At 41.6% G+C, this 27,991-nt stretch overlaps 2 protein-coding genes across 2 annotated transcripts in view; one reads left to right on the top strand and one right to left on the bottom strand.

The window, feature by feature from the left end:
* The window catches only part of LOC134801585 (protein MON2 homolog), an 82,603-nt gene that overhangs the window by 17,595 nt on the left and 37,017 nt on the right, over window positions 1-27,991 (bottom strand). The window contains exons 11-28 of the mRNA XM_063774202.1: window positions 19,107-19,203; window positions 17,508-17,636; window positions 16,958-17,040; window positions 16,156-16,280; window positions 14,368-14,487; window positions 13,043-13,442; window positions 11,564-11,697; window positions 9,426-9,537; window positions 8,963-9,090; window positions 7,631-7,732; window positions 7,147-7,257; window positions 6,662-6,837; window positions 3,654-3,816; window positions 3,096-3,240; window positions 2,555-2,697; window positions 1,616-1,723; window positions 1,010-1,144; window positions 193-349 (exon numbers count right to left, since the gene is read on the bottom strand). Coding sequence (XP_063630272.1) covers window positions 193-349; window positions 1,010-1,144; window positions 1,616-1,723; window positions 2,555-2,697; window positions 3,096-3,240; window positions 3,654-3,816; window positions 6,662-6,837; window positions 7,147-7,257; window positions 7,631-7,732; window positions 8,963-9,090; window positions 9,426-9,537; window positions 11,564-11,697; window positions 13,043-13,442; window positions 14,368-14,487; window positions 16,156-16,280; window positions 16,958-17,040; window positions 17,508-17,636; window positions 19,107-19,203 — 2,568 coding nt within the window. The remainder of the gene's footprint in view (window positions 1-192; window positions 350-1,009; window positions 1,145-1,615; window positions 1,724-2,554; window positions 2,698-3,095; window positions 3,241-3,653; window positions 3,817-6,661; window positions 6,838-7,146; window positions 7,258-7,630; window positions 7,733-8,962; window positions 9,091-9,425; window positions 9,538-11,563; window positions 11,698-13,042; window positions 13,443-14,367; window positions 14,488-16,155; window positions 16,281-16,957; window positions 17,041-17,507; window positions 17,637-19,106; window positions 19,204-27,991) is intronic.
* The window catches only part of LOC134801583 (uncharacterized), a 33,826-nt gene continuing 25,647 nt past the window's right edge, over window positions 19,813-27,991 (top strand). Inside the window, exons 1-4 of the mRNA XM_063774199.1 lie at window positions 19,813-19,956; window positions 20,861-20,981; window positions 24,587-24,729; window positions 25,747-25,861. Of these exons, the coding sequence (XP_063630269.1) occupies window positions 19,857-19,956; window positions 20,861-20,981; window positions 24,587-24,729; window positions 25,747-25,861 (479 nt within the window). The 5' untranslated portion in view covers window positions 19,813-19,856. The remainder of the gene's footprint in view (window positions 19,957-20,860; window positions 20,982-24,586; window positions 24,730-25,746; window positions 25,862-27,991) is intronic.

Here is a 27,991-nt window from a genome sequence, read left to right as displayed (position 1 = left end):
ATAATAAAAGGGTTTTCAAAATTTGTCATCAGGCCTATTACACCTATAATATGTCTGGTCAACTTTACTGCCCCACCTGCGATAGAATTTTTAAAAGTAAGTTCAGCTTTGCAAGGCACATTCGAGCTCACGCTCGTAACTAGCTAGGGTCGCTTGTGCTGCTACACCTGGGGGGACACAACTATATTTAACCTGGGTCTGTGTTGGGCACGGCTTGTGCTATCCGGGTCCAGGCGGTCCAGGCGCTGCTCCACACGCGCTTCTGTAGGACGCTGTCGGGGTCCGCTTCTGCGGCGCGCCCAGCTGCTGACACTACTTCTTGGAACGACTTGAGAGCTGCTACGGACACCTGGGAAACAAGTATATAATTAAATAAGCACAAGATTAGATAAAGAACACGCATTCATCATATAAAATTACCTTCACATATTATTTCACAAAAGATATTAGATTTTGTCGGCTTATCGTAGGATTCGTGGAAAAAAAACTACTCATAAACAATTAAAAGATTAATGCTTACATATCCACGGGTATAATAGGGTATTATACTGTATTTAAAATAAATTATTTTACACCATGCATGAAATAAAGCACCAGATAATTATTAGAAAAACCGGACAAGTGCGAGTCGGACTCGCCCACCGAGGGTTCCGTAATTTTTAGTATTTGTTGTTATAGCGGCAACAGAAATACATCATATCACGGTTCGTGAGATACAGCCTGGTGACAGACGGACGGACGGACGGACGGACAGCGGAGTCTTAGTAATAGGGTCCCGTTTTACCCTTTGGGTACGGAACCCTAAAAACACAGATAGGAGTTATTTTTAAACACAAGTTCTATTTAATAAATCGGATTGAAATATAAAAAGTAGGTGAGTTGACCGTGACGTCACGATGTAATGCTTCATATAAATTCCATATTAGCAAATCGTTTTGACAGTTCTAAAAAGTAACTGATTTGACTAGTAGGAAAATACCCTATAGGGAATAAGGCATAACATATTTACCTCGTGACTCTTCCTTAACGCAAAGTCGGTTATGTAGTCAAGCAGGGCTGCCCAAGACCTGTTGAAATCGCCCACCGTGACGAGCAGCTGGAACCGCGAATGGAACACTCGCGACACCCCTGATAACGTCAGCACCTGAGGAGAGGTTCTTAGTTGTATTCGTAAGAAATACGGTCAAGGAATCCCGCAATAAGGTAAAACCGGGCTTGCAACATTTCTAAAATTGTTTTTCTTTTTTCGTAATTAAAAAATTTGACCCAAGTCGTAGTCGTTCGGTAGGGTGCCCAGAAGGCTGGCCGCATTGCCCCGCCGGATGGCAATAATGATCCGCTGGGCTAAATATAGTCAGCCCTCTGATCACCAGAAGCCTCTATGAGGCGCTTTGACAGCTCCCCATAGAGGCGACGCGCGCTAGGTCCCCACGGCCCCAATGTTTCCACAGCAAACGCCGCAAATATGTAGCGACTACCTAGTGTGACATATTTGCGGCGTTTGAGGCTTTCGGCTATAGTGTTTTTATTATGTTAAAAATTTGTTAATAAATAAATATTGAGTATATTTGCGTAATTTGAAGATCTGCTTTTAATTTAAATTTATAGGAATTACCTGTGTTTCAGCCCACTGTTTCTGGGCCGTGTTTCTGGTGTGATGTATAAGTATGTGCTCGCCGGTGTCCACTTTTTCTGAACTCGCTATGTTTGATTGTTTTTGGACCTGTAAAAAAGGTTTGATATAAAAGCTTACTTTTCACAAGTTTTGCTTAATAAAGCAGTTTCATCATCATAGTTTTCAAAGATCACCACAGCTCTGATAAATTACGGTTATCACTTTATAAAACAAAGTCCCCCGCCGCGTCTGTCTTTTTTTAAAATTATGAATGGGCTTACTCATGGCCACAGACTAGCCGAGGCGTAGACGTGGCCTACAATGGAGCGAGCTCGCCCAACTATCTGTCTGTTTGTATGTTCGCGATAAATTCGAAAACTACTGAACGGATTTTCATGCTGTTTCCACCTATCAATAGAGTGATTCTTGAGGAAGGTTTCGGTATATAATTTGTTAAGATTTTGGGTAACCCGTGCCAAGCCGGGGCGGGTCGCTAGTTACCGATATAATGTGATTATGCCGCTGTGGTAGTAGTCGAAGACCTCTAAAAAGCAATCGTAAATATCATAAAATGCTTCAATACTGCCTCAAAGTGTATCTAAAAAATTTGGTAAAATAAAAATATTACTTTGCTAATCCGCGAAAAGATAACGTGCTAGTCAATCAGTGCTAACCCGTTATACTTACTTGCGTATTTTTTACATGCAATTAATGTTACCACCCTCCCTCCCACCGCAAAAATAAATATAACAAACCACCACCAAAAGAACAATACTCGACACCTGTTTCGCCTCTCTACGAAGATGTTGACGGAGACTCCTCAGGAGATGTTGACGGTCTGACGCCCGGCAACGGAATCCGTTCCGTTCCGTTGCCGGGCGTCAGACCTTCACGGAGCACACTTTGAGAATAGCTAGTCTAACATATTTGAGGACTGACCTGCTCCAGCATAGGGAACAGCACGGCCAGCAGCGCCCGCCAGGCGGGCTTGCCCAGCAAGGTCCCGTGGGCGCCGATGCAGCTGAAGAGGGTCTGGCTGGCGGCTCGGCGGACGGGTGCTCGCGGTTCCGTACACAGCTCACCTAGATAGAAAAACGGAGTTTTGAATCCTTCGTGGATGAGTGAAAAGTGTGAGGTTGTGGAATAATGAAACTTTTTACAAAACACAAAGAAATAACAAAATTCAATAAATCTTCGTGTAAATGTTCGAATACTTGTTTACATATAAATATGTTTAGGCACCATTCGTTTTAATATGACTCTTCGCTTCGCTCGCCATCTAATTCTCTCTCAAGCCTAGCGCTGATCATACATCAACCTTTTTACCACCCGATAAGCCCCATAAAATGATCTCTTAAATTTGCATATAAGCTTGGGTGGTTTTTACACATCTTTTTTGCAGTGGATTTTTCATGCAAATACCTAAATTTAGCTATGCCTAAAGGCCACATAGCATGCTACGACTTTAATATACACTTACTCAGTCTGATGTAGAGACACATCCATAGTTTATCCAATGGGGGCAATTCAGCATGGTTGGGCACCTCGGGACAGATGGCCGCGTCGTTCGCTAGTGCTGCTGTTAATTTGTCCCGGTTGTGGTACAGGTAATCTGATATGTTCCACTGTGGATAAGACATTCTGAATCAGAACTTTAGGATCATGAAATTATCAATCGCTGAACAAGTAGGTAACACTCTGCATAAGGCTGACGGTCCGAGTATCCGATCGGCCGGTGGCGTAACTATAGGGTTGCAAAGCAGACAAAATGTCATGGGCTCCATGTCCAATAGGAACCCCATTTTGACCTAGAAGCTGTTAGCACAGGCCCTCATTGCTCCCATGAGATGAATTTGTTACAGGCCTCGGTTGGTTGGTGTTACGCCACTGCATTTGGAGATCCGCGCGAGACCAAAGGCCAAGCTTCGCATAAGGCCGAAGGCTCGAAGCGTCAGTTCGCACCACGCTATACAAAGCCGAAGGCCGAGCTGCAAAGCAGAACATGATAGTAGAAGATCTGCTAGTACTTGTGTCTCACCATGAGGCCGACGGCCGTGAGGCTGATGTTGAGGTCGCGGGTCTGCAGGGCGAAGGCGGCGGCGGCGGTGAGGACCCGGCGGAGGCAGCGCGGGCCGGCGCAGCCCAGTAAGTCGCCGGCGACCACTTGGGCGCATTGAAAGGCTGAGCGGATCAGTTGCTCACTGAAACATGATTAGTGCGCATAACTATAATTTGGCCAGTCGCTTTTCGGTGAAGGAAAACATCGAGAGGAAACCGGACTAATCCTATTAAGGCCTAGTTTCCCCTCTGCACAGTGTTTTATAGAAGCCAAAAAAGTGACATCCTCATTTTATTGCAAATTACTGAAGTTTAGATCATTACAAATGCGAGACTAAAACTCCCGCGTGTCCAATTTGCATAGTTTGTGTAATAAATCTTTGAAGATCGTGTTTTAGGCCCGCGGATTTTACGAAAAACGTTAATAATTTGCAAATTATTTTGTAAACGTTCCGTTGTTTAGTGCCATTGGATAAACCGTTCAAAGACGCAAATTTAGTGGCAATTGTGACTTCTCTAGGTATATTGGTTTTAAAGATATTAATGAATTTATTGTTTATGGTTTTCATTTTTTTTCTTCCATGTTCCGCCGTAGTAGGAGCCCATATTTGTATGACAGCTTCATTTATATGTCTTCTATCCACCCTATTTTTTACAAGACCTAATTCCGTGGAACATTCTAGTAATCATCGAAACACTTTATATCCGGGTTATCCGGCCGCTAGGGTTGGCACTTCGGTATTTTTATTTATACGCCATTTTCTTGGGGATATCTGGTTTCGAGTTCATATGGAAGAAAATGTGATCCCACAGCTTCGAGAACTGACTGCCTATACAGACACTACCTATCAGGCAAGTGAGAGTCGGGTTCGCTTACGAAGGGTCTAAATAAATTTTACCATGTCATACAGTGTACGATGACACGCATCCTCGATGTGCAACTCCAACTCGTACTTGACCCTAATTTAATTTAATTTTTAAACATTTAATAATTGGAATTTAAATTTAGGGCAGTACGTTTCAATATATTTTTTGTTTCAGATGCTGATATGGACTTAGAAGAGATACTGAATTTTAAAAGTATACCGGTGATGCCTGTGGATTCTGAATCGCCGTTTGGATCGCCAAGGCTTAAAAAAGAATTATTGAGAGAAATTTTTGATTTTTAGGCTTAGAGAAGTGGCTTCTGGACGATCTCCACACAGTTCTAGTTGTATTGTCGAGTGGTCTTCCAATAAACGCAGAGAAGTTTGACAATTTTTGTAAAGAACTAGCCCAAAAATATGTCAATACTTACAATTGGTGTCCTATGACAGTCACCATACATAAAGTTTTGGCCCATGGCGCTGCAATCATTCGAAACTCGTCTGTTCCAGTTGGTATGCTTTCCGAGCAAGGAACAAATATAGGCGTCACGATCGAGAACACCATACTCGGAAATCGGATAGGATAAAAACAATGTCTGATTTGTTTCACAGAGCACTAGTCTCATCAGATCCAGTAATTTCCGAACAACGGATGTCACAGAGAATAAAATATATTAAAAAACGTCCCCTACCATCTGCCGCAGTAGCTTTATTGAAAGCACCGCAATCACCACAGGCACAGGAATCTCAGGAGGAAATCCCAACACCAACATCCGAGTTCTGTCCAGACGACAGTTATTACGAGGTGCAAGATGGGGCAGAGAGCCTCGAAGTAGAAAATGATGACCCGACCTGATGAGCCGATTAAAAACAGATATATACAGCAGTGTTTCACCTTACTGCATGGTAATGAGGTCCAAAATTGTATACGTCTCTTTGTAGTCGACTGTCATACAGGTAACGACCAAAATGTAAATATTATCTACCCTAATTATAAAGAGGAAGAATTTGTAAGTTATCTATAGCTAATAAATTACTAAATCTTAAAAAAACTTATTATTTCATATATGTGTAGGTTTTTATTAACATATTAAAGTTTATTTTTACCACCCATAAAAGTGCTATACTGTGTATACAGCGTTAATATTATATCCGGGTGAACCCGGCTATTGGTAGTGGCAGCCCTGACCGAAAATTTTAATTGGCTTTAAATTCAATCTTCCACGGAATTAGGTCTTGTTAAAAATAGTGTAGATAGAAGACGTATAAATGAAGCTGTCATACAAATATGGGCTCCTACTACGGCGGAACATGGAAGAAAAAAAATAAAAACCAATAACAATAAATTCATTAATATCTTTGTAACCAATATACCTAGAGATGTCACAATTGCCTCTAAATTTGCGTCTTCGAACGGTTTATCCAATAGTACTAAACAACGGAAAGTTCATAAAACTATTTGCAATTTTTTTTAAGTTTTTCGTAATATCCGGGTGCCTAAAACACGATTTTCAAAAAATTATTACACAAAACTACGCAAATTGGACACGCGGGAGTTTTAGTCTCGCATTTGTAATGATCTAAACTTCAGTAATTTGAAATAAAATGAGGATGTCACTTATTTGGCTTCTATAAAACACTGTGCTCTGGATTGGAAGGTCAGTTGGCAGTCGCTACGTCAATTCTTGGGATTAGTTGTCAAGCGGACCCAGGCTCTCGTGAGCCGTGGCAAAATGCCAGGATAACGCGAGGAAGATATGAACTGTGATTTGGCAAAGGGTGGCTGTTAGTGGCTCTCAGCCTCCGACTGTTATGTACCGTCTTCTATCATACCAAAAAGGAACAGTGAAGAATAGTTTTTTGTCCTACTTATTTGAGTTTGCCGAGCTAGCTAATAAATAGCCAATATGGCATACCGTTTTAGCGAACCAGACGAAGCAAAAGTTAAAGCTTAGAGGTCAGGCCTTTGCTGTTATGTGCGTCAATTTGAATATCTTAACTCTAAATTGTCAGTCCGTAACAATACTTAGAATTCAGACTGCTCGCGCTAACTTAAAACCCTTGGCTGTGAGGCTTCAGAATCACTTGAACAGGGATACAATCTTGTACGCTATTTTCTCACCTGTGTTGCGAGGATATGGCAGAGATGATCTCCATCATGAGCGGCCAGGCTGCGCCGAGCTGTTCCCCGCGTGAGTGGAGCAGTCGAGCTGCGCACTCTAGCTGTCTCGCTCGCACGTCGCAGTGCCGGACAGCGCATAACTCTGATAGAGGTTCTAACAGGAGGCGTTCTCGAGCCTGAAGAAAAATTTAAAAATATACTCTGCGGCAAATTTAAAAAAATTGGTATGGATTACAAAAAAATCAGTCATTTAATATGTACAGTTTGAAGCAGGGACCGAATACCGGTATTTGTTTCATACAAATTAACCGGTATGCAATTTCGGTATATCGGTTGTTTATTGCATTTTAATTAGCTAATCTGACAACTCATTGTCCTTACCTAAATATCATTCTAGAATATCAGAGAAATATTGCGAATGCTATGTATTATTTAGATTTTTAGGTATACCGGTAACGGTCCCTGGTTAGAAGCATAATACCAACCTCATTGACAAGGTGCGGGTTATTGTGGTGGTACTGGAATGCGGCCTGGACCAAATACGTGATGGCCTCCACGCCCCACTCTCGCATTCGTATGTGGGGATGTTGGCATACCTGCAAGATAGATACAATTTAACAATACATAATAAATTATACCTAAGACAAAGTCTCGTTGGCACCAAACCGTCTGTCACCGTTAAAGCGTTCCCTAAATTTATTTGTATGGGATATTTCATACTTCCCTGCTGTTTGACGTTAATCTGTCTGTTAAATGTGGTTGGTGCAACTGGGCCTAAATGAGCAGACATTCGTAGGCAAAATACACATTAGTATTATCACATTAGGCTACAAACTTCCAATGCTGGACATCCTCAATGGTCTCACCAACAACCGGCAGTTCGTCGATCTGTGTTGGGGGTCTGCTATGTTTCTGCTCCAGGGCTCCGCCTATTTCCACAATATATAAAATGAACATATAGGTACTTACTTCTAAAAGATGATTGGTGATGGGTCTCCACATGACTTCTATCCTGTGCATATTAGCGAGGCCTGTTTCTAGAAGCTTGGCGACCGCAAACAATGATGGCTCCTGGAATAATACATTATTATTACTCCTAGACTTTTTAGCGTTCCGTATCCAAAGGGATAAAAACGGGATCCTATTACTAAGACTCCTCTGTCCGTCTGTCTGTCTGTCACCAGGCTGTATCTCATGAACCGTGATAACTAGGCAGTTGAAATTTTCACAGATGATATATTTCTGTTGCCATTATAACAACAAACACTAAAAACAGAAAATAAAAGAAATATTTAAGTGGGGCTCCCATACAAAAAACGTGATTTTTTTTGCCGTTTTTTGCGTAATGGTACGGAACCCTTCGTGCGCGAGTCCGACTCGCACTTAGCCGGTTTTTTAATAGGTGTTAACCTTTTAGCAGGCTGACATTTCAGAAATGACAATAGAATGCCAGTCTTACTCATCGAAAATAGATCGCATGTTTGAAGCGCCGTATGTGGGAAATATATATCCCTTAGCCTGGTAAAGGGTTCATTTAAAGAATGGACTCGTATAACCTGCCTAGCCAAGGTGACAATCGCTATCGCTACGACAACAAAACGCTTTGTGTCTCTCTATCACTCTTCCATATTAGTGCGACAGTGACAGTTGCGTTTCGATCGCTACGGAGCGTTAGCGATTGGCATGTTGGCTACGCGGCCTGAAATATTTTAACCACGTTTTCATTTTATAGTTAAAGTTATTCGGGTAATTAGGGCTGAACCGGTAGAAATTGATTATTTGAATTGTGTCCTCTAATATCCAAGAAGTAGTAGTAGTAGTAGTAGTAAACTCTTTATTGTACAAAAAGACATATTAAAAATAACATACAATTAGTAAGAAGTACAAAGGCGAACTTATCCCTAAGAAGTAGTCCAATAACTTGAGGATATTCAATCGATAGTAACTTTCTCTAGCCCTACGCTCGAACAGTAAAGGCAGTGCTGTCGGTGCTCTGTGAAGAAGATCCTCGAAAGGATCGAAACGGAAGAATTGTATATCCTTTCCATGGTGGAATTTCTCAGTAAATTCTACTACTTCCTCGCGACCACATGAGGTCGTTATTTTGTGCACCAAGGCTCTCCATTCTGCACGATTTTCCGCCTTCCTAATAATAGGCGCCTGTGTAGATCCCTGGCAGGCCTTATTTACAATGTCCACCCAGCGGGTTGGTGGATGTCCACTACCCCATCCTCCATCCACCATGCCAACCATAATGCGCTTTTCAAAGTTGTCCGGCTCCCGTCTGGCTCAGTAACTTACCCTGTTGGAATAAGCGAGTTCCATAGCCTCGTTGCTGAGTTTACAAAGCGCATCAATGAGATGGTGTAACGCCACGTCGTCCAGGTTCTTTGAGGACTCGAACACTCCTGACAGCATTGCTGACAGCGCTGCAAACAATATTGTTGTTAGCTCACATTCCGAAGATATTAAAACTAGGTACCTAGGAATATGGTTGCGTTTATCGTCTACTAGCGACCCGCCCCGGCTTCGCACGGGTAGTTCAAGCAATTTAAACAAAGCCTTGACAAATTATACACTTAAACCTTCCTCAAGAATCACTCTATTGATAGGTGAAAACCGCATGAAAATCCGTTCAGTAGTTTTTGAGTTTATCGCAAACAAACACACAAACAGACAGACGAGGCGGGGGACTTTGTGTTATTTATAAGTGATTGATCGTACCATGCGCGTCTCTGGCAAACATGATCAAAGTTCAACGAACCTGGCAGGTCGGCCATGACAGCGGAGGTGCTCATGACAGCGTTGGCGTCAGCGCTGGCGCGCGACGCCTTCATGGATCCGCCGGTGGAGGGCTTCAGGCCCAGGATCCATACCTGTGAGAGTACAACACATAAATTTGGTCAAACCAATTTGGCAGTCAGTAAAAACCAGGAAAACCATACTCATCCTTTTCTTTTGGGTGCTAGTACTAGTGTAAGACAAAGATAGTATGATTCTCTCTGTCTATGTTTGAAATGAGACAGTCCTTTGACAAACTATATTTAATAAAGGCCCAGTATGCCTTAGCGAGCTCAGGGTCAGCGTCAACCGACCGTAGTAGATATATCACCCGTTTTTGGAATTACATAGGTGTTCTTTTAGCACACAATTTTTGGGCGATTTGAAGGCTTTTGCTTTCTCCTCTAGAGTCCGTTTTAGCAGACGTGGCTCACTCCGCGATTTCGTCGCGTCGCTACAAGTACATGCGGCCCACACCAGTTTTGGTGTCTAGCAGTAGTAGTTGTCGCGCACCGCTATGGAACGGACGCCTGCTCGCGCTTGCGTCACCTGGCGGTCATATCTGTCGTAACAGACGCGTTTTGTTAGAGAGTGAACCTTTTGTACTATTATTTATTCTGTGGCCTTAGCGAACTTAGTCGGTTGGCGATGATTTGTATCGGAGGCGAAGATCCACTTCGGGTCGTCGCGCCACGACAACAGTAAGCAAGTATGTAAAGATAGAATACTTCGCCTCGTTTGAATGTAAGTACCTCTTTCGCCTCAATATTATAGACTATGACAGACAGAGGTTGGTAAACTTTTGAGAAGAACCAACCGTAATAGAAATCTCCAGTTTTTGAATTACATAGTCGTCAATGTTCATTTAGGGGTAGTCTGAAAATAACAGTACGCTTTAAACGTACAATTTTTGGCTGCAGTCCGTTTTAGTCTGCACTTCTGTTCAGATGTAGTGCATAATTGTTTTCCATCGTATTTTCTCGGAAACCTTCGTATTTGTCATGCTACTTCAGTCAACGTCAGTACTTTTCGTACCGAGACTGACTGAAATAGCAAGACGTTTGTAGGTTTCCGTAAAAATACGATGGAAAATAATTATGCACTACATATGTAATGCTATTTGGCCACACTACTACTAAAATTCATGAAGGACATCAAGGGCGGTGAAGTGGCTGTCGGTGCCATCACTACTGCCGCTATGGGAACATTACCAGGTGCTGCAGGGTGGTGAGGACCGGCAGCCAGGCCTGCTGGATGCTGTCACCGTCGCGCTGTGCCGCATACAACAGGGCCTTCATGGCGGTCACGTGGCGGGAGACCATCACTACTGGGGGACATTACCAGGTGCTGCAGGGTGGTGAGGACCGGCAGCCAGGCCTGCTGGATGCTGTGGCCGTCGCGCTGTACCGCGTACAGCAGGGCCTTCATGGCTGTCACGTGGCGGGAGACCATCACTACTGGGGGACATTACCAGGTGCTGCAGGGTGGTGAGCACCGGCAGCCAGGCCTGCTGGATGCTGTCTCCGTCGCGCTGTGCCGCGTACAGCAGGGCCTTCATGGCGGTCACGTGGCGGGAGACCATCACTACTGGGGGACATTACCAGGTGCTGCAGGGTGGTGAGCTCCGGCAGCCAGGCCTGCTGGATGCTGTCGCCGTCGCGCTGTGCCGCGTACAGCAGGGCCTTCATGGCGGTCATGTGGCGGGAGACCACCACTACTGGGGGACATTACCAGGTGCTGCAGGGTGGTGAGGACCGGCAGCCAGGCCTGCTGGATGCTGTCGCCGTCGCGCTGTGCCGCGTACAGCAGGGCCTTCATGGCGGTCACGTGGCGGGAGACCATCACTACTGGGGGACATTACCAGGTGCTGCAGGGTGGTGAGCACCGGCAGCCAGGCTTGCTGGATGCTGTCGCCGTCGCGCTGTGCCGCGTACAGCAGGGCCTTCATGGCGGTCACGTGGCGGGAGTCCACCACTACTGGGGGACATTACCAGGTGCTGCAGGGTGGTGAGCACCGGCAGCCAGGCCTGCTGGATGCTGTCTCCGTCGCGCTGTCCCGCGTACAGCAGGGCCTTCATGGCGGTCATGTGGCGGGAGACCACCACTACTGGGGGACATTACCAGGTGCTGCAGGGTGGTGAGGACCGGCAGCCAGGCCTGCTGGATGCTGTCGCCGTCGCGCTGTGCCGCGTACAGCAGGGCCTTCATGGCGGTCACGTGGCGGGAGGTCACCATGACGAATGATTGCTGTTGGCCTGTGGAAGAACACAAACATGGCAATTGTATTCTGCTGTTTGATGGCCTCCTAGCCTAGCCGGTAATGTGTGGGTAATACCCACAGCACAAGCCTTATTGACCTTCCTGTGGGACTAGGTTTTTTTTTTTTGTAATCTTATTTATTTTAAAAGCCATACATCTTATGATTAAGTCGGCTTAAAAATAATAACATTGTAACTTAAACTTTAGGTGTTACTTAAAACAATTGGGGTTACTACTTAAGGAGTATTTTTATAATATTCAGATCTAAGGTCCAATGACTGTATAATGAAACTTAAAAATCTACCACTATATTCGGTAGTAAACCCTGAGCTTAAGATTTGATGGAAGAAGAAGAGGAGATCCCCCGCAGAGCACCGAGTTTCTTTTAAAAGATCCAACCTAGATTGTTCGTTGATTTTACACTCGAGAACTAAGTGAAGGAGGTCCTCCTCTCTCTCGCATCGTGTACAGTTTGGATCGTCTCTTTTTTTCATTACGAAATTAAATTTGTTGAGTGGGACGTGATAAGTTCGGGTTCGAAAACAGATAACTATTTCCTTTCTGTTGAGGTTTCGAGAGGCAAACCAAGGTATGCGTGGTGGTTCGTCTACAATGGTCCTGTACCAGATACCTTTGTTTTTTGAGCACTCATTGAAATAGGATTTAAATTTAATGTAACTGTCGGTTTTAACTTTTGGAAGATGATCAGTATAGTGCGGTACCGTATCGAGAGGTATTCCGTTCTGTAGAGCCTCGGATGCAAGTGAGTCTGCTACCTCGTTACCCCTAATGCCTGTGGGACTAGGTTGATCTGTCTAAAATTGTGCTATAGTATTTATTTTATTTGTACAAATTTCAAGTTATATTAACACATTCATTGCCACTAAGTGCTACGGGTTACGCTCGTAGCTCGTAGCCACATTTTCGCCGTATGGAGCGCGTAGTCGCTACGAACAGTGTACCCGACTGTCGGGTTCTTGGCCCTGAATATGTTAATGTTACGGTTTCTGACAGTACTACAGCCAGTAACTCCTGCACTCTCTACTGGGGCCCATTTCTCGAACGATATTAGTCTAATATTATTAGTGTGTTGTTATGGCAACCCATACGATTTGACAGTTCGTGGACTAATAATATTAGTCTAATACCGTTCGAGAAATGGGCCCCTGGGGCCGATTGCATAACAAACTACAACTAATATTACAAGCGGAACTCCTTATTTAATAAGTGAAATTAGAAAAGGAGAGCCGAGCGCCGGCACGCAGTACTGCGCGGGCAGCGCGGCGCGGCACAGCGCGGAGATGCACGCGTCCCGCCCTACTGTGTGCCCCACCTGTTTACCTGATGCAGGAGCGTGCTGCGGCAGCGGTGTGCCGACCCACACGACCTGGTGGCGGTGGTCGGGGTCCGGGTGGGGCGCGGCGTCGCGCCGCCACGGGCACGGCAGCGCGCCGAGCGCCGGCACGCAGTACTGCGCGGGCAGCGCGGCGCGGCACAGCGCGGAGATGCACGCGTCCCGCCCTACTGTGTGCCCCACCTGTTTACCTGATGCAGGAGCGTGCTGCGGCAGCGGTGTGCCGACCCACACGACCTGGTGGCGGTGGTCGGGGTCCGGGTGGGGCGCGGCGTCGCGCCGCCACGGGCACGGCAGCGCGCCGAGCGCCGGCACGCAGTACTGCGCGGGCAGCGCGGCGCGGCACAGCGCGGAGATGCACGCGTCCCGCCCTACTGTGTGCCCCACCTTAGAGAAAGGATTACGTTCAAAATAAGACAAGAGGTATGAGATACATTTAATCAGATATTAGTATTACTGCGTTACGCTTCGAGCAACACGGAAGGGAGTCGGCATTCGCACTATTTTCCCTCTCTTGAGGTACAAGATCAACTTTACTGTGCACGCACACAACTAGCGCGGTGCGTGTTGTGACTCGTCCGTGCACAATAAAAAGATCGAGATGTGCAAGATTTGTCTTTGACGTTTCTATGTATCTGTGTCGTCATTACAGATTGTATTTTGTATGTAGTGAGTGATAAGTGCGACTGTGTGCACGTTTCCCCCGCAAAAAATCGCAGAACAATTTGTACGGGAACATATAGCTTGGGCCCCTCCCTTCCGCCGTGTCGGAAGCCGGTGTTACTCGAAGGCGTTACGTAAATGATAAAGAATCAGTGCATTCTATACTGCATCACTTTCGTGTCGGCAAGTCAGAAAAGGGCTATAGTTTTCGACGGTACCTTCAAGAAGGACGTCACCTTTTAGGGTCGGCAACGCGCATGTAACGCCCCTGGAGTGGCATGAGTCTATAGCCTACGGTGACTGCTTACCATCAGGCGAGCCGTATACTTGTTTGCCACCGATGTGTTATTAAAAAAAAGTAGCACACTCGGAATAAAATATCTTGAATGTTTTTCCTTGACTCCGCTGGGCGAAAAAGGGTTTAACCTTTTGGACGCCAATGACCGATATATCCGCACCGCAGGTCCAACGCCAAAGACGGATCAATCGGTCACAGACCACAGAGCAACATAGACCTACGTGCATATGCATAAAGTTCAATTTCAGTTTTGACACTTCGGTGACGTGGCGTCCGAGTGACAAACAGCTTTTCTGTTTGACACGGCGTCGAAAAGGTTAAAGTTTGCCTAGATATTAATATAGAACGTACCTTTCCGCTAACTCGGGCCAGAGTTTGTATGGCACGCAGAATGTTCTCTAGCTCGCCGATGCTCGCCTCCGCCAGAACTGATAGACCCCACACTAGGCCGCACCACGATGATTTTAGAAGCTGAAATAAAGTAAGTAGTAAGTTAGTTAACGTGACTCTTGCAGGCCGTTGTTTATTAGATATAAGATATTACCACTACCATGTCTTTATATTAAAGAGGTGGCAATGTTTGTTAAAAAACACCCACAACTGTTTGAAAAAGTAGCCAGGTATAATAGAAATTTTCGAAACAATAATAAATTAACTAGTATTCATTGCCCACGCACTGTCTTCTATAAGAACAGTATTTATTTCATGGCTATTAAAACATTTAATTGTATTCCAGACGAATTTAAATCCTTTGATGATATCAAATTTAAAAAACATATAAATGAATGGTTACTGCATAGAATGTTACACAATTAACGATTTTTTAAATAATAAAGGCTGTTTGTAATTACTATTACATATATTATATAAAATGAAATTGTTTACTTGAAATCGATTGTCAATCAGTTTTAGTTATAATTTATTATGCTTAGCCAAATGTAATTATGTTATTATACCTACTTATTATGTTGTTTATTGACATTAAATATGTTTTCAGCTTTAAGTAACAAATATTGTACACCATTAAGATGGTAGGCTATGGTTTTAGTACCTATGAAATGTAACACCTTTTATGTATACCTATAGTCACAATAAATATATGTATTATGATTATGATTATGGTTTAGTAAGTAAATATCCTTTATTTCGCCATAAAGTTAAATAAAAAATAAATAAAAAAGTGAAATACAAGCTTAAGACTAGGTTAACAGGCGGTCTTATCGCTAAAAAGCGATCTCTTCCAGACAACCTTTACTTTGCCTTGCTTTTACTTTACCTTGTTTCTTTAGACTCTGTACTAACGTAGATTTCAATATAGGTACTTATTCAATTGCGGCAACCATTCGAATCACGTCTATAAGCGACTAGCGATCCGCCCCGGCTTCGCACGGGTCAATAAATTATATATCTAAACCTTCCTCAAGAATCAATCTATTGATAGGTGAAAACCGCATGAAAATCCGTAAAGTAGTTTTTGAGTTTATCGCGAACATACAAACACACAGACAGACAGACGCGGCGGGGGACTTTGTTTTATAACGTGTAGTGATAGATATATGTATATTAAATGACGTTTCGTATTTCATATTATCACCTCCACATACAGGGTGGCTAAAAATATCTGCATTCCCGTTGCCAGGGAGGTTTTGGGATTATACTGAGCAACTTTTACTATGGAACTAACCCCGAAATCACGAAAAATAATTTGGCTGTTTGATACATTTTGGTCTGGTCCATTTTCTATTCCCATAGGGTAAATTTTTTGTCGCGATGTCGGGGTTGGTTCCATAGTAAAAGTTGCTTAGTATAATCCCAAAACCTCCCTGGCAACGGGAATGCAGTTATTTTTTAGCCACCGTGTATATAACCTTCCAAATCGTGTCTCATCAAACGTTCACGTGCAAGTTCCGCATACGTATCCGGTGTACACAAGCCTTTATAAGTACTACAATTAATCAAAACCTTGTTATCGAAAAGTAATTCAATTACATAGGCAAAACAACATTAGAATTAAGGAGGTAATTACTAATTAAATAAATTAGTACTTATAAATACAGTATAAGAATTAAATTAACCTATAAAGGACCCAATCATAAAAAGTTCAAGTTCAGTTTTATGAATATATCGTTAAAAACGAACCTGCAACTTGAGCTGCCTCTCCTTGTCCTCGACGTCTTCAATAATCGGCTCCACCACGTTGGAGTTCTGGTCGGAATTCTCGCTGTGATCGTTGTTCGTCACTTCTTTGGTTTCACTCTTTGTTTCTGAAATCACCGTTACATGAGAAACTGCTGCAATAATCAACCTTACTTTCTAGATTTCAATTTTAATAAGAAGGTTCGAAGGTCGATCACATCGTAAAGTATGTGAAAACGAAGACCGGATTCATCCTGAGGGTCGCGAAGTTGGAATCTCGACACAATGCGAATTTTAATTCGTTTGTGGTGAGCGTTCCGACTGAACATCTAAGCGACCTTCACCAAGGAGGAGTTTTGGCCGAAGGGTGTCAAGTTTCGGCGGTTCCGCGGCCGGCTCCCAGACACTGCGGGGTTGCGAACTGCTTCGCAACCATAATGTGATTTATAGTGTTTAGTTTTAAAATATATTTTTATGATATGTATGCTTAGTTTTAAGGTATTTATGTATGGGCCACTAGTTGCCTGAAATAAAAAAAAACATTTTCATTTTTTTTTTCAAATCCTGGCTCGTACCAATGAGTCTTTCGGAACTTATGTACGAAATGTCATTTGATATTCACCACTAGCTTTTCGGTGAAGGAAAACATCGTTCGTGATGAAACCTTCTTTCAATTCAAAGGTGTGTGTGAAGTCCCCAATCCGCATTGGGCTAGCGTGGGGACTATAGGCCAAGCCCTCTCGCGCATGAGAAGGAGGCCTTTGCCCAGCAGTGGGACATAACAGGCTAACAAATAAATAAATACCTTTCTCGTGGTTGCCATTTTTATTCGAGTTAATTTCCTTCTCTTCGCTTTCGTTCGGCAACTCGGCATATAGTTCTTGCAACCTAAAATAAATTGCATAATATATAAATCAGATAAAGATTTTTATAATTTGATACTCGTATCATACCCTGACTCGGAATAAAGTCGACTTTGTGATTATTGTGGTAAGGTAGAAAATTTATAAAAACAATTGGTCGGTATCATCACCTCTGACCTGCTAGCATGATAGCTTGCGTTCTCGCGCGCGACTCCACACATCAAGCGCGACTTCGAGTGTAGTCTCGCGTGCGAGAACGCACCTTATGCTAGACCGCCAGATCTCATTAGTTTTTCGTTTATATCTTCTTTCGTATCGTTCTGTATTTTGTCACTCGTTCCTTATTCGTCTTATTCGCTTTTTATCTGTATCTACTTTGGTCAAAGTCTCTCGTCGTCGGCGACAAACTTGTCTCTCGCTTAATATGTCTTATTTGTTTTTCAGAGGGTATAAATAGGTAGTTTAATCTTAAAGCTTATCTCTTTCACTAACCTGAAATACTCGTCCCCTTCAACAGTGATAGCGATAGATCTAATTATTTCCATGAGGCACGCGTACGCGACGGAAATCCCGTAGCCGTCCTGTATTGTGGGTGCTTCGTTGCGGTCCAGCATTTCTAAACTGGAGAAATAAAACAAGGATTAGTTAGGTTTCAGTGGTGAAATAAACATAGTACCGATGTAGTGCATAATTGTTTTCCATCGTATTTTCACGGAAACGTACGAACGTGTCTTGCTATTTCAGTCAATATCAGTACAAGATACAAGGTATTTATACATAAACAATGTCAATAGGGTATTTTCCTACTAGTCAAATCAGTTACTTTTTTAGAACTGTCAAAACGATTTGCTAATATGGAATTGATATGAAACATTACATCGTGACGTCACTGTCAACTCACCTACTTTTTATATTTCTATCCGATTTATTAAATAAAACTTGTGTTTAAAAATAACTCCTATCTGTGTTTTTCTAATAATTATCTGGTGCTTTATTTCATGCATGGTGTAAAATAATTTATTTTAAATACAGTATAATACCCTATTGTGTTTGAATTTAATACATACAGTAGAAGCATAACATTAAATTAGTAAGTATTTTTTGTACTGACTGAAACAGCAAACACGTCCGTAAGTTTCCGTGAAAATACGATGGAAAATAATTATGCACTACATCGGTACTTATTTTTGTTGCAATTTAGAGGCAGGCAAAAGGAATAAATGGGAAAATAATATAAGGATAAGAATTCTAAAGTTAAAATGACGTTTAGAATTTCATGTTTATGTATGATATATTATTTGTTTATTTATTTATTTAAAAATTTAAATCAGGCAACAAGGCCCATATTACAAATACCTTACAGACTAACATACAAATGCATTTTATAGACATAAAAACCGGGCAAGTGCGAGTCGGACTCGCGCACGAAGGGTTCCGTACCATAATGAAAAAAAAAAACGGAAAAAAAATGCAAAAAAAAACGGTCACCCATCCAAGTACTGACCACGCCCGACCTTGCTTAACTTTGGTCAAAAATCACGTTTGTTATATGGGAGCCCCGTTTAAATCTTTATTTTATTCTGTTTTTAGTATTTGTTGTTATAGCGGCAACAGAAATACATCATCTGTGAAAATTTCAACTGTCTCACGGTTCGTGAGATACAGCCTGGTGACAGACAGACGGACGGATGGACGGACAGCGAAGTCTTAGTAATAGGGTCCCGTTTTACCTTTTGGGTACGGAACCCTAAAAAACGAAACACTATTTAGGCGACAAAACAGCGTGGCTCCGTTGAATCGTCTGGTCTTGTGTCAATAAGTAGTAGTTAATGTAGTTCTCCTCCTAAGGCCCAGCCATACAAATTTGCCACTGAAATTTGAACCTATCCTGCAGGGAATAGAGTTGAGTTTGTTTTGTTTGAAAATTGAACTAAACAAAACAATTGCAACTCTATTCCTATTTTAATATGGTTTAAATTTCATCGAAATGATTAAGTACTATAGGTAGGACCTTGGGCCTTAGGAGGATACGAGTATAACCAACTGGTAGCGTCGCAATCATGATTACGAATGGTCAACTGGGGCACTTACTATACGGACTTGGCGGTACCCGGTTCAAACGTGACGCAGAGCGGAAGCCATACTCCCTTCCAGTAGAACCCGGACTGCTGAGGTATGCCTTGAGCGCCTGCAACAAATATTAAACTTATAACACTTCAGTGAAAACGGGTTAATTTTGTAGGTTAAAAGGACACACATGAAGGCACAAGAGTTTTGAAGTACCTTTTTAGGGTTCCGTACCCAAAGGGTAAAAACGGGACCCTATTACTAAGACTCTGCTTTCCGTCTGTCTGTCTGTTCATCTGTCTGTCTGTCACCAGGCTGTATCTCATGAACCGTGATAGCTAGGCAGTTGAAAATTTAACAGATGATGTATTGCTGTTCCCGCTATAACACCAAATACTAAAAGCAGAATATATTTGTTTTTATTTTTATTTATTTATTATAGTAAATATTTAAGTGGGTCTCCCATACAACAAACCTTCGTGCCCGAGTCAGACTCGCACTTGGCCGGGTTTTTGTTCTTTGTTATCATTTTTTTTATCATAAACATTGTATTTGTTAAGTGGGACATGTACAGTTAGCTGCAGGGAAAAGTGACCCCCCCAGAATAGAAGTGTGTATGCAAAGGTGCTAAGCGAATAGTATTGTTGACTGTACATGCATTTACATTAAAAAAATACAAAGTATGAAGTGGAAACATCAAATATTAAAAACCTTATCACGAACATTTTTCTAAGCTACTCTACTAGGTCATGAAGTGTCACAATAGTTGCGAAAATGTATATCTTACGCGTTGTATTATTTCTTGTAACCGTTAGTTTTGTTTATACTGATGCAAATGAAAATGATAATATTACAGAAGATAAACGTGTTTTAGGTAAATATTAGATAATTTATTGACTCCTCGGGCGAAATGCGAACTAGCGCGGGCGCGAGCGACGGATTTTAACTACAATGGCACCTGCGTGCGTGCGCCCGCAACGTGCAAAGCGTGGCGTGGTGACTCCGCGATTTCGTCGCTTTGCTACAGGTAGCTAAAAGTACATACGTTCGGCCCCAATTTTGGGGTTTGCCATAAGCCGCGCGTGGCGCTGTCGCCACCTAGCGGCCATATCTGTGCTGATCGTAACAGACGCGTTTTGTTAGAGAGTGAGTCTTCTGTACCTAATACTATTATTTATTCTGTGTCCGTGCACCCGCGCCAGCTAGCGGACGCCCTATCCTCCTAAGGCCCAAGGTCCTACCTATAGTACCTCTTCAGTTCTATGAAATTTAAATCCTATTCAACTGGAACAGAGTCGCTTTTGCTTTGTTTCGTTCAATTTTCCAACAACGCAAAATCAACTCTATTTCCTACACCTACACTATAGGCTCAAATTTCTGTGGCAACTTTTGGATTTTTCATTTGTATGGCTGGGCCTCAGGAGGCTATAACCGCAGATTATACGTATAATATCTACCTTACAGCAAGTCGCATGTAGTTCATAACATGTTCGACCGAAGTTTAGGTTTCGGCAAGTTTCGCCATAAAAATTATGTTTCGACAGAAGGTTCGGTTTCAGCCAAAGAATGCTGTATTTTACGGCCGCGCCGAAACAGAATTTTCGGTAGTATACGACCGAAGTATTGGTTTTGGCAAAAATCCGGCCCCGTTCGGACACTATTCTATACACTACACTACACGTACACTATTGAGAACACTATTGAGGTGTGCAATAAAGAGTATGTATTTGTATTGTGTTCATAACCACGCAATACGAGTATATGTCTATCTATTTCAGCGCTGATGAAGGAAAGAAAACGATACCAAAAAGTGCGATGCTCGCGTCGCTTCACGCCAGGGACTTGTATGGACCCAGTTCGGCCCGTGTGGACCTTTGTAGCCCCTTTACAGTCCTGCACGTATGTATTGAACCTTATTATGATAGCCGTAAGGCTTTATTTGGTTTAATTCTGCGCTGATGATGGAAAACGATAGAGAAGAAACGATACCAGCACGTCCGCTGCTCGCGTCGCTACACGCCGGGTCATGTATGGACCCAGAGGGAATACCGCGGACCACGTTCTACGTGTTGACTCCCTGTCACACTTACGGACGAATTTACGAGTGCGACAGAGATGCAACACGTCGAACCTGGTTCGCGGTAGGCCCTCAGATGGGCTTTTGTGGCACCGTTGCAGTCGTGCACGTACTAACTACTAACAAATTACCGTTCTCCGGCCGGAAAGCATCAACTTTCGGTCCATTGTGTTAAACAAAGTTACCGCTTTCCGGCTCCGTCGAACAGAAAAATAGTATACACACCTCGGCTAGTAAATAAGAAAGCATCGGATCACATGTTTGTCGACCTGGCCGACAATAACATGTAATATGAAACATTTTTTACTTTAGTGCCCTAGGCAGGCGTGGCTCACTCCGCGATTTTGTCGCGTCGCTACAAGCATGGTATAATAATATACTCCGCCTGGTACTCCATTCCGAGATTCGCGTATGACCTAACTGACACGCGCTTACGTCATCATGCTGTTTACAGGTTCTCAAACTTTGAAATGTGGGAGAATTTTAACCAACGGTGAAAATTATTTTAACGGCATTAATTTTAAGTTATTCATGTAGAAACATAGTAAAATAAAACAAATCTAATGTATTAAATTAAACTTTATTTATCTATACAAGACAAACGTTTGAAAAACTAATTCACAGTTACACATTAATTACCACCCAACTAGCAAATCTATGTGCTATAAAAGTTGAGAGCACGTTTTTATTTTCGCTTTTTGGTGCTATAAACGGTGTAAAAACAGTCGAGTAAAAGTCCTGTAAGCGTTTACTCAACGCGAAAAGGCGCACTTATACAGACTAAAAGTGTTATAAAAATCGAGTAAGCGCTGTATAAGAAGCAAATCGATGCTGTAAGAGTTGAGTAAAAGTGGATAAAAGCACTTCTGGTGTTTTAATAGCAACGATAGTCCTTTTACTCGAATATTTGTTCTATAAACATTAGCAATTTACTATTACTCAGTAAAAGTGTTCTATAAAAGCAGCCGCACTGCTTTTTCTCAGCAAAAATGTTTCGTAAAGGTAGCCGGATTGCTTTTACTCGGCATTTTAAATGTGTAAGAGTGCAGTAAATGCTTTTATTCAACTAATATGTGCTAAAAACGATCTCAGGTAAGCGATTATATTTCAATTATTTGATTAAGTTTGAGGCCTAATCGTCTTCACGTGTCTAATAAAACAAAAAGGTACTTAAGTATTTTTTACTGCTGTCATCCATTTATTTTTACCGTGATTGTGTACATAAGTTTTTACTATCTTTAAGTACACGTAATACAGTAAAACCCAGCGCGAAAAATACTTTATTGATAAAACCAAAGGCACTGGTTCATATATATTCATGGGCCGCCTATTTTCTTAAATTTCAATAAAAAAATATTAATAAAAATAAGTAAAAATTTGCTTACACGATCTAGTTTCTGTTATATCTCATTAATTCGACTATAAGTCGAGTAACTGCGTTTACTGCTACACTTATAGCACATGATGTCGCCATGTTTATGGATTTATAGTCCGATGGCCGACTGCATGAAACCCTACCTGATAAAAAAATTGAAAAATCCTACTCTGTAGGGGTAGCTGACTTTTAACAGCTTCAACTGCTCTTGGTCGGCCGTGTCTTAACTTGGCAAATTTTGCGCAAATGGCAAAAAAGTGGTACAAATATTCATCAAAAAAACAAAAGTGGTCAGCTACATCCTGTGTTGGCAGGTTCCTGTGTCCGACCGAATTTGTGGTACCAAGTGAGCTACAATTTACCTCATCGAAAAATAGAATGTCACTTGTATGGTAGGATAGCTGCCATTGACTTTTTTTTTAATGCGGACGGACTGAAAACGCTGTCAGGCTAAGGTGAGGCCGACCAAGACATATGTCAACAAATTTAATGTAGGTATTACAATCAGTTGTTTTGATTCTATTTTTCGATGAGGTAAATTGTAGCTGTCACGTGGTACCACAAATTCGGTCGGACACAAGAACCTGCCAACACAGGATGTAGCTGACCAGTTTTGTTTTGCTGTCCTCAAAGGCAGCTATCCTACCATGCAAGTTTCATTCTATTATACTATGGGGTTTTTTTTTATGAATTTTTGTGCCACTATTTTGCCATTAGCGCAAAATTTTCCAAATAAGCCGCGGCCGACCAAGAATAGTTGATGCTACTAAAAGTCAGCTACCCCTACAGAGTAGGATTATTCTATTTTTTTGTCAGGTAGGGTTTCATGCAGTTGGCCACCGGACTATATTGAAACGTCAACATGGCTGACTTGTGCTGTTAATGTAGTTCAAAACTCTTTAAAAGTACTCTAAGCTGAATACATTTTGAATAAAACCTGTAAATACACTTCAGCTCCTATAACAGCGGTTTGAACCCCATTACCCGAATTATGATATAAGCGCGCTGTTACAGCAGCATTGTTGCCAAATGGTTATTTGATTGCTTTTAATAGGCTTTTATAGCAACAGAGAAGAGAGTTAAGTAACAGTTGTATTAAAGCGCCTTATTCAGACAATTAGCTAATCTATAGCTGTTATATGATTTTAATAGAACAATTATGCTGAATAAAAGTGATTTAGTAGCGCTAACTCAGCATTTATTAAAAGGTGGAATAAAAGTGCTAAAAGATAGTGCTATAAACGTTTATACGACATGATTATAGCACTAATTAGCGAAAATTGCTAAATAGTCGAGTTAACCGCTATTATACGATATATTGGTGCTTCAACAACCGTAACTCGGCTGTTATACGATTACAGGCTGAGTAAATCAATTCTTATACGACTATTTTGCTAGTTGGGCAAGCTTACGGCGTGAAAAGTTTGGAAAACACTGCGACTGCTGACACTGAGCGAGAAGGAAATAACAATTAACACGCGTTCGACAAGGATGACGGTCAGGGCATGAAGTTATCTAGATCCGAATTGTCAAATGTGCACAGCGCTATCCTGTGTTGCCAGTAGTATAAACAGAATTACCCGAAAGTCTGAAATTTCTTTCGTGAATCGGAAGATATTGCTAACGAGTAATTAAAAATGACGTGTTATTGTAAAATTTAAGCTAAAATACATATAAATGAAAATTATAAAATTATAAAGAAATATTTTAACTTATTAACCATAGGTATAATGTACCCATGTAACATGTTATGTTGAAATAAAGTGGCAATGTTATTGTGACGTAGGCCCGTGTCACTCTGGGAATGGAAGACCATGTTTTATTAGACCATGGGTACAAGTACATGCGGCCCACACTGATTTTGGTGTCTAGCAGTAGTAGTTGCCGCGCACGGCTACGGAACGGACGCCTGCTCGCGCTTGTGCCACCTTGCGGTCATATCTGTCGTAATAGACGCGTTTTGTTAGAGAGTGAACCTTCTGTACCTAGTAGGTACTATTATTTATTCTGTGCCCTAGGTGTAATATAAATAAAGACTCATTTACATTACAGGGAGCGCCTCGGCTGCCCATCGGGGCTCTTCGCGAACCGCTTCAACTCGTTCGAGGAATGTACCAACATGTGCCGCGAGCTAGTCTACCTCTATATGTACCTGCAGTCTTTGGACAACGACACGTTCAGGGTACCGGATGAAGGTAATACAAAAGTCGCAATTAATTAACTTTTGTATTCTTATTATGAGCAATATTTAAATATTAAATATTGTTCACAGATACAAGACACTTATACATGGTGTGTCTGACCATGGGGCTTTAAATCCAGGGCTTGATTTTACTCGCTAAACTGAGCTACTTTTACTATGGGACCAACCCTAAAATCGGGGAGAAATTATTGGCTTTTCCATAGAAAACGTCGACATCTGATCAGCCAAAATGTATGAAAAAGTAAAAAAATGTTTCGGGAATTCGGGGTTGGTGCCATAGTAAAAGTAGCTCAGTTTAGCGAGTAGAATCGAGCCCTGGATTTAAAGCCCCATGGTCAGTAACACACAGTAGTTGTGGTTACCTATAATTAGATAAGCATCAGTCATGATTGTTATATAGATTTAAGAACATGTAAGATGTATTATCTGTTGGTAATCCTAAATAAAGAAAATAAAATAAAAATGAGCAATAAAGTTTAAAAATAACTAATAAATGGCGTGGGGACCTAGCGTGGGTCGCCTCTATGGGGGGCTGTCAAAGCGCCTCATAGAGGCTTCTGGTGACCTGAGGGCTGGCCAATATTGTGCCCAACGGATCAGCATTGCCATTCAGCGGAGCAATGCGGCCAGCCTTCTGGGCCTACCGAGTGACTACGACTTAGGTATTTTTATTTATTTAAGTGTTTTTGTTATGTTTTAAAAATGTTATTAAATAAATAAACTATAAATGGCGTATTGTTCCGTTTATTCCTTATCATCATTCATCATCATTTCAGCCTATATACGTCCCACTGCTGGGCACAGGCCTCCTCTCATGCGCGAGAGGGCTTGGGCTATAGTCCCCACGCTAGCCCAATGCGGATTATTCCTTATGGATTATACGAAATGTCTTAAATCTTAATAAAATATGCCATTATGACCTCGGACCATGAGAGATTTAAAATGGTGATATTACAGTTTCGAAACAATTTTCATGATAAGCCGTCAACCGAATTCGACCTGTCAACAGCGCTCGAGACCTCGACGCGATATGCCAGCGACGTCATGTATGACGAATTCGTGCAAGAGCAACAAGACGAACAGGAATTAGAAGGCGAGGTTGTTGAAGACGTCGAGGCAGACAAGTAAGTTGGATATAATTTCAAAAGTCGATGGATGGTTGTGTGTCAGATGTGTCTGTGGTACTGTGAGATGATGGACGAAAGTTGATTATGATCTGTTTTTCTAAATTGTGTAAATACATTATGTATTCTGTAATCTGATGTGTACAGTGATTTGGTCTCGACTGTAATGCTGTATATTATGTTTTCAAATAAATAAATAAATAAATAAAATAAGTATGTTTGTATTTTTGGAGTGAAAACTTCTTTAGCGGCGCTGAGCACTTTTTGAGGTGGGGAAAAAATGATAAACTCGAGACAGCGGAACGCGTAACGCGTCATGTGTGACGGACAATGTTATTCACCAAAGAACTTTATTCATAACGTATCATAATCAGGTCAACTATTTAAAACTGGACTTTTATATTAAGCAATAAAGCTCAATATTCTAATCTTGTACGGGCTGAAATACGAGGATCTCACAGTTACATAATAGTAGAGAGGATATAGCCTTTGGGGTCAAAATAATTCCCACAAAGACGGGGTTTGATGTTTTTAGTTCTTTGTGTGTATCTTTATGACATACTAAAAATATATCAAAATATATTCATGCAAAACGCATTTATTGACATTTGAAATTTGAAAAATCAAAAATAATATTAAAAATCGTGTGTGGTATCAAATAACAGGAAATTACACGCTAAAAAAGATTGTGAGATTGATTTTACAAAATAAAAATAAAAAACAAAAGTAGTGGCTTAAAAACTGAATTTTTTTCAATGTTGAAAGTTATTTTCTACACTGAAAACAAAACTAAACTATTAGAGTTTTACACATCAAAATACATTGTGTAAAAGAAAAGAATATTTAATTCATGAATACTTATTTTTAATTATATTATTATAATATGAAAAATATAGGCTCACAGGCTCTATATTTATTTAAAAGTTTTATCAATAAACTGAACGCACTTCAAAGGAGGTGATTGGCAGAATATAAAAAACAAAAAACGATTGTAGACTAGTCATAGCAGGAGATCTAAGGTCCACCACCTTGCATTTTGGAGACAAAGCAAACCGCTTGGAACAGGTGTTCCTGGGGGTGATCTGAGCTGATTAAGCCCGGTTGCCAAGAGGTTCCCCCCAGCAGGTGGGCAGGGGAGGGGGGGAAAAAGTGCCTCCGGCGCGCCTCACTCTAAGCTTTATATCTGCATACATCTCGCAACTATATCAAGTTTGGTGTCTTTTTCGTGTAATTCGAGGATGAAGAATTCATTTCTGTGACTAAATTTTCACTCACCCATACAAAAAATTCGAGAAATTCAAAATTCAAAAAAAATCTTTTAATTTTTCTTTTCGAAAATCCTGTACAAAATTTATACTATGAGGATTTGCTCTAGAAAAAAAATACCTGTGAATAGCCCAGTTATCCTACTATACAGAATAGTAAACTTGTCCAACATTTTTTTTCATAACTCTGTTAAAAAAAATGTTTTGTGTCGCGCGGCGTACCTGCATTGTAAGAACGGTATGCAGCGTTTAGGATTTTTAAGTATGTTTAGATGATTTCTGATAAGTTGTTATTCTTCTGGTTGTAGATTGCATTAATAAATTACTTCTGGACGTGATATATATACAAATATAAATTAAATCATAAAACATTTATTGGTTAACCAACCAAATACAAAAGCGCCTGGATCTGTCACTGAACAACCTAAACTCTGTTGCCGGAAATATAATGATAAGTTGACCAACATTTTTAAGCCCCGGCAGCTAGGCTTTGGAGTCAAGAGCGGATGTGAAGCTGCCGTACACGCCGCTCGGTCGTTCTTGAGTCGTCCGGACTATGAAGTATTCTTGAAAATAGATGTTAAAAACGCGTTTAATTCGATTAACCGTGGTGCCCTCCTAACAGAAATAAAAGAAAATCTTCCAGATTTATACGCATATTTATGGCAATGTTACGGGGCACCTACGAAACTACTCTTTGGTGATAGAACCATTCTGTCAAGCACAGGTTGTCAACAAGGTGACCCCCTTGGACCCGCGATTTTCAGTCTAGCAATTCAGCCGATAATTTCAAATTTAAATTCTAAATTTAATCTTTGGTATCTAGACGACGGCTCCCTCGGCGGAGACGCCGCTACAGTCCTAC

Source organism: Cydia splendana, chromosome 22 (genome assembly GCF_910591565.1).
Source record: "Cydia splendana chromosome 22, ilCydSple1.2, whole genome shotgun sequence".
Lineage (NCBI taxonomy): Eukaryota > Metazoa > Arthropoda > Insecta > Lepidoptera > Tortricidae > Cydia > Cydia splendana.
Note: the sequence above shows the minus strand (reverse complement) of the source record. Positions and strands in the feature narration are given on the sequence as shown.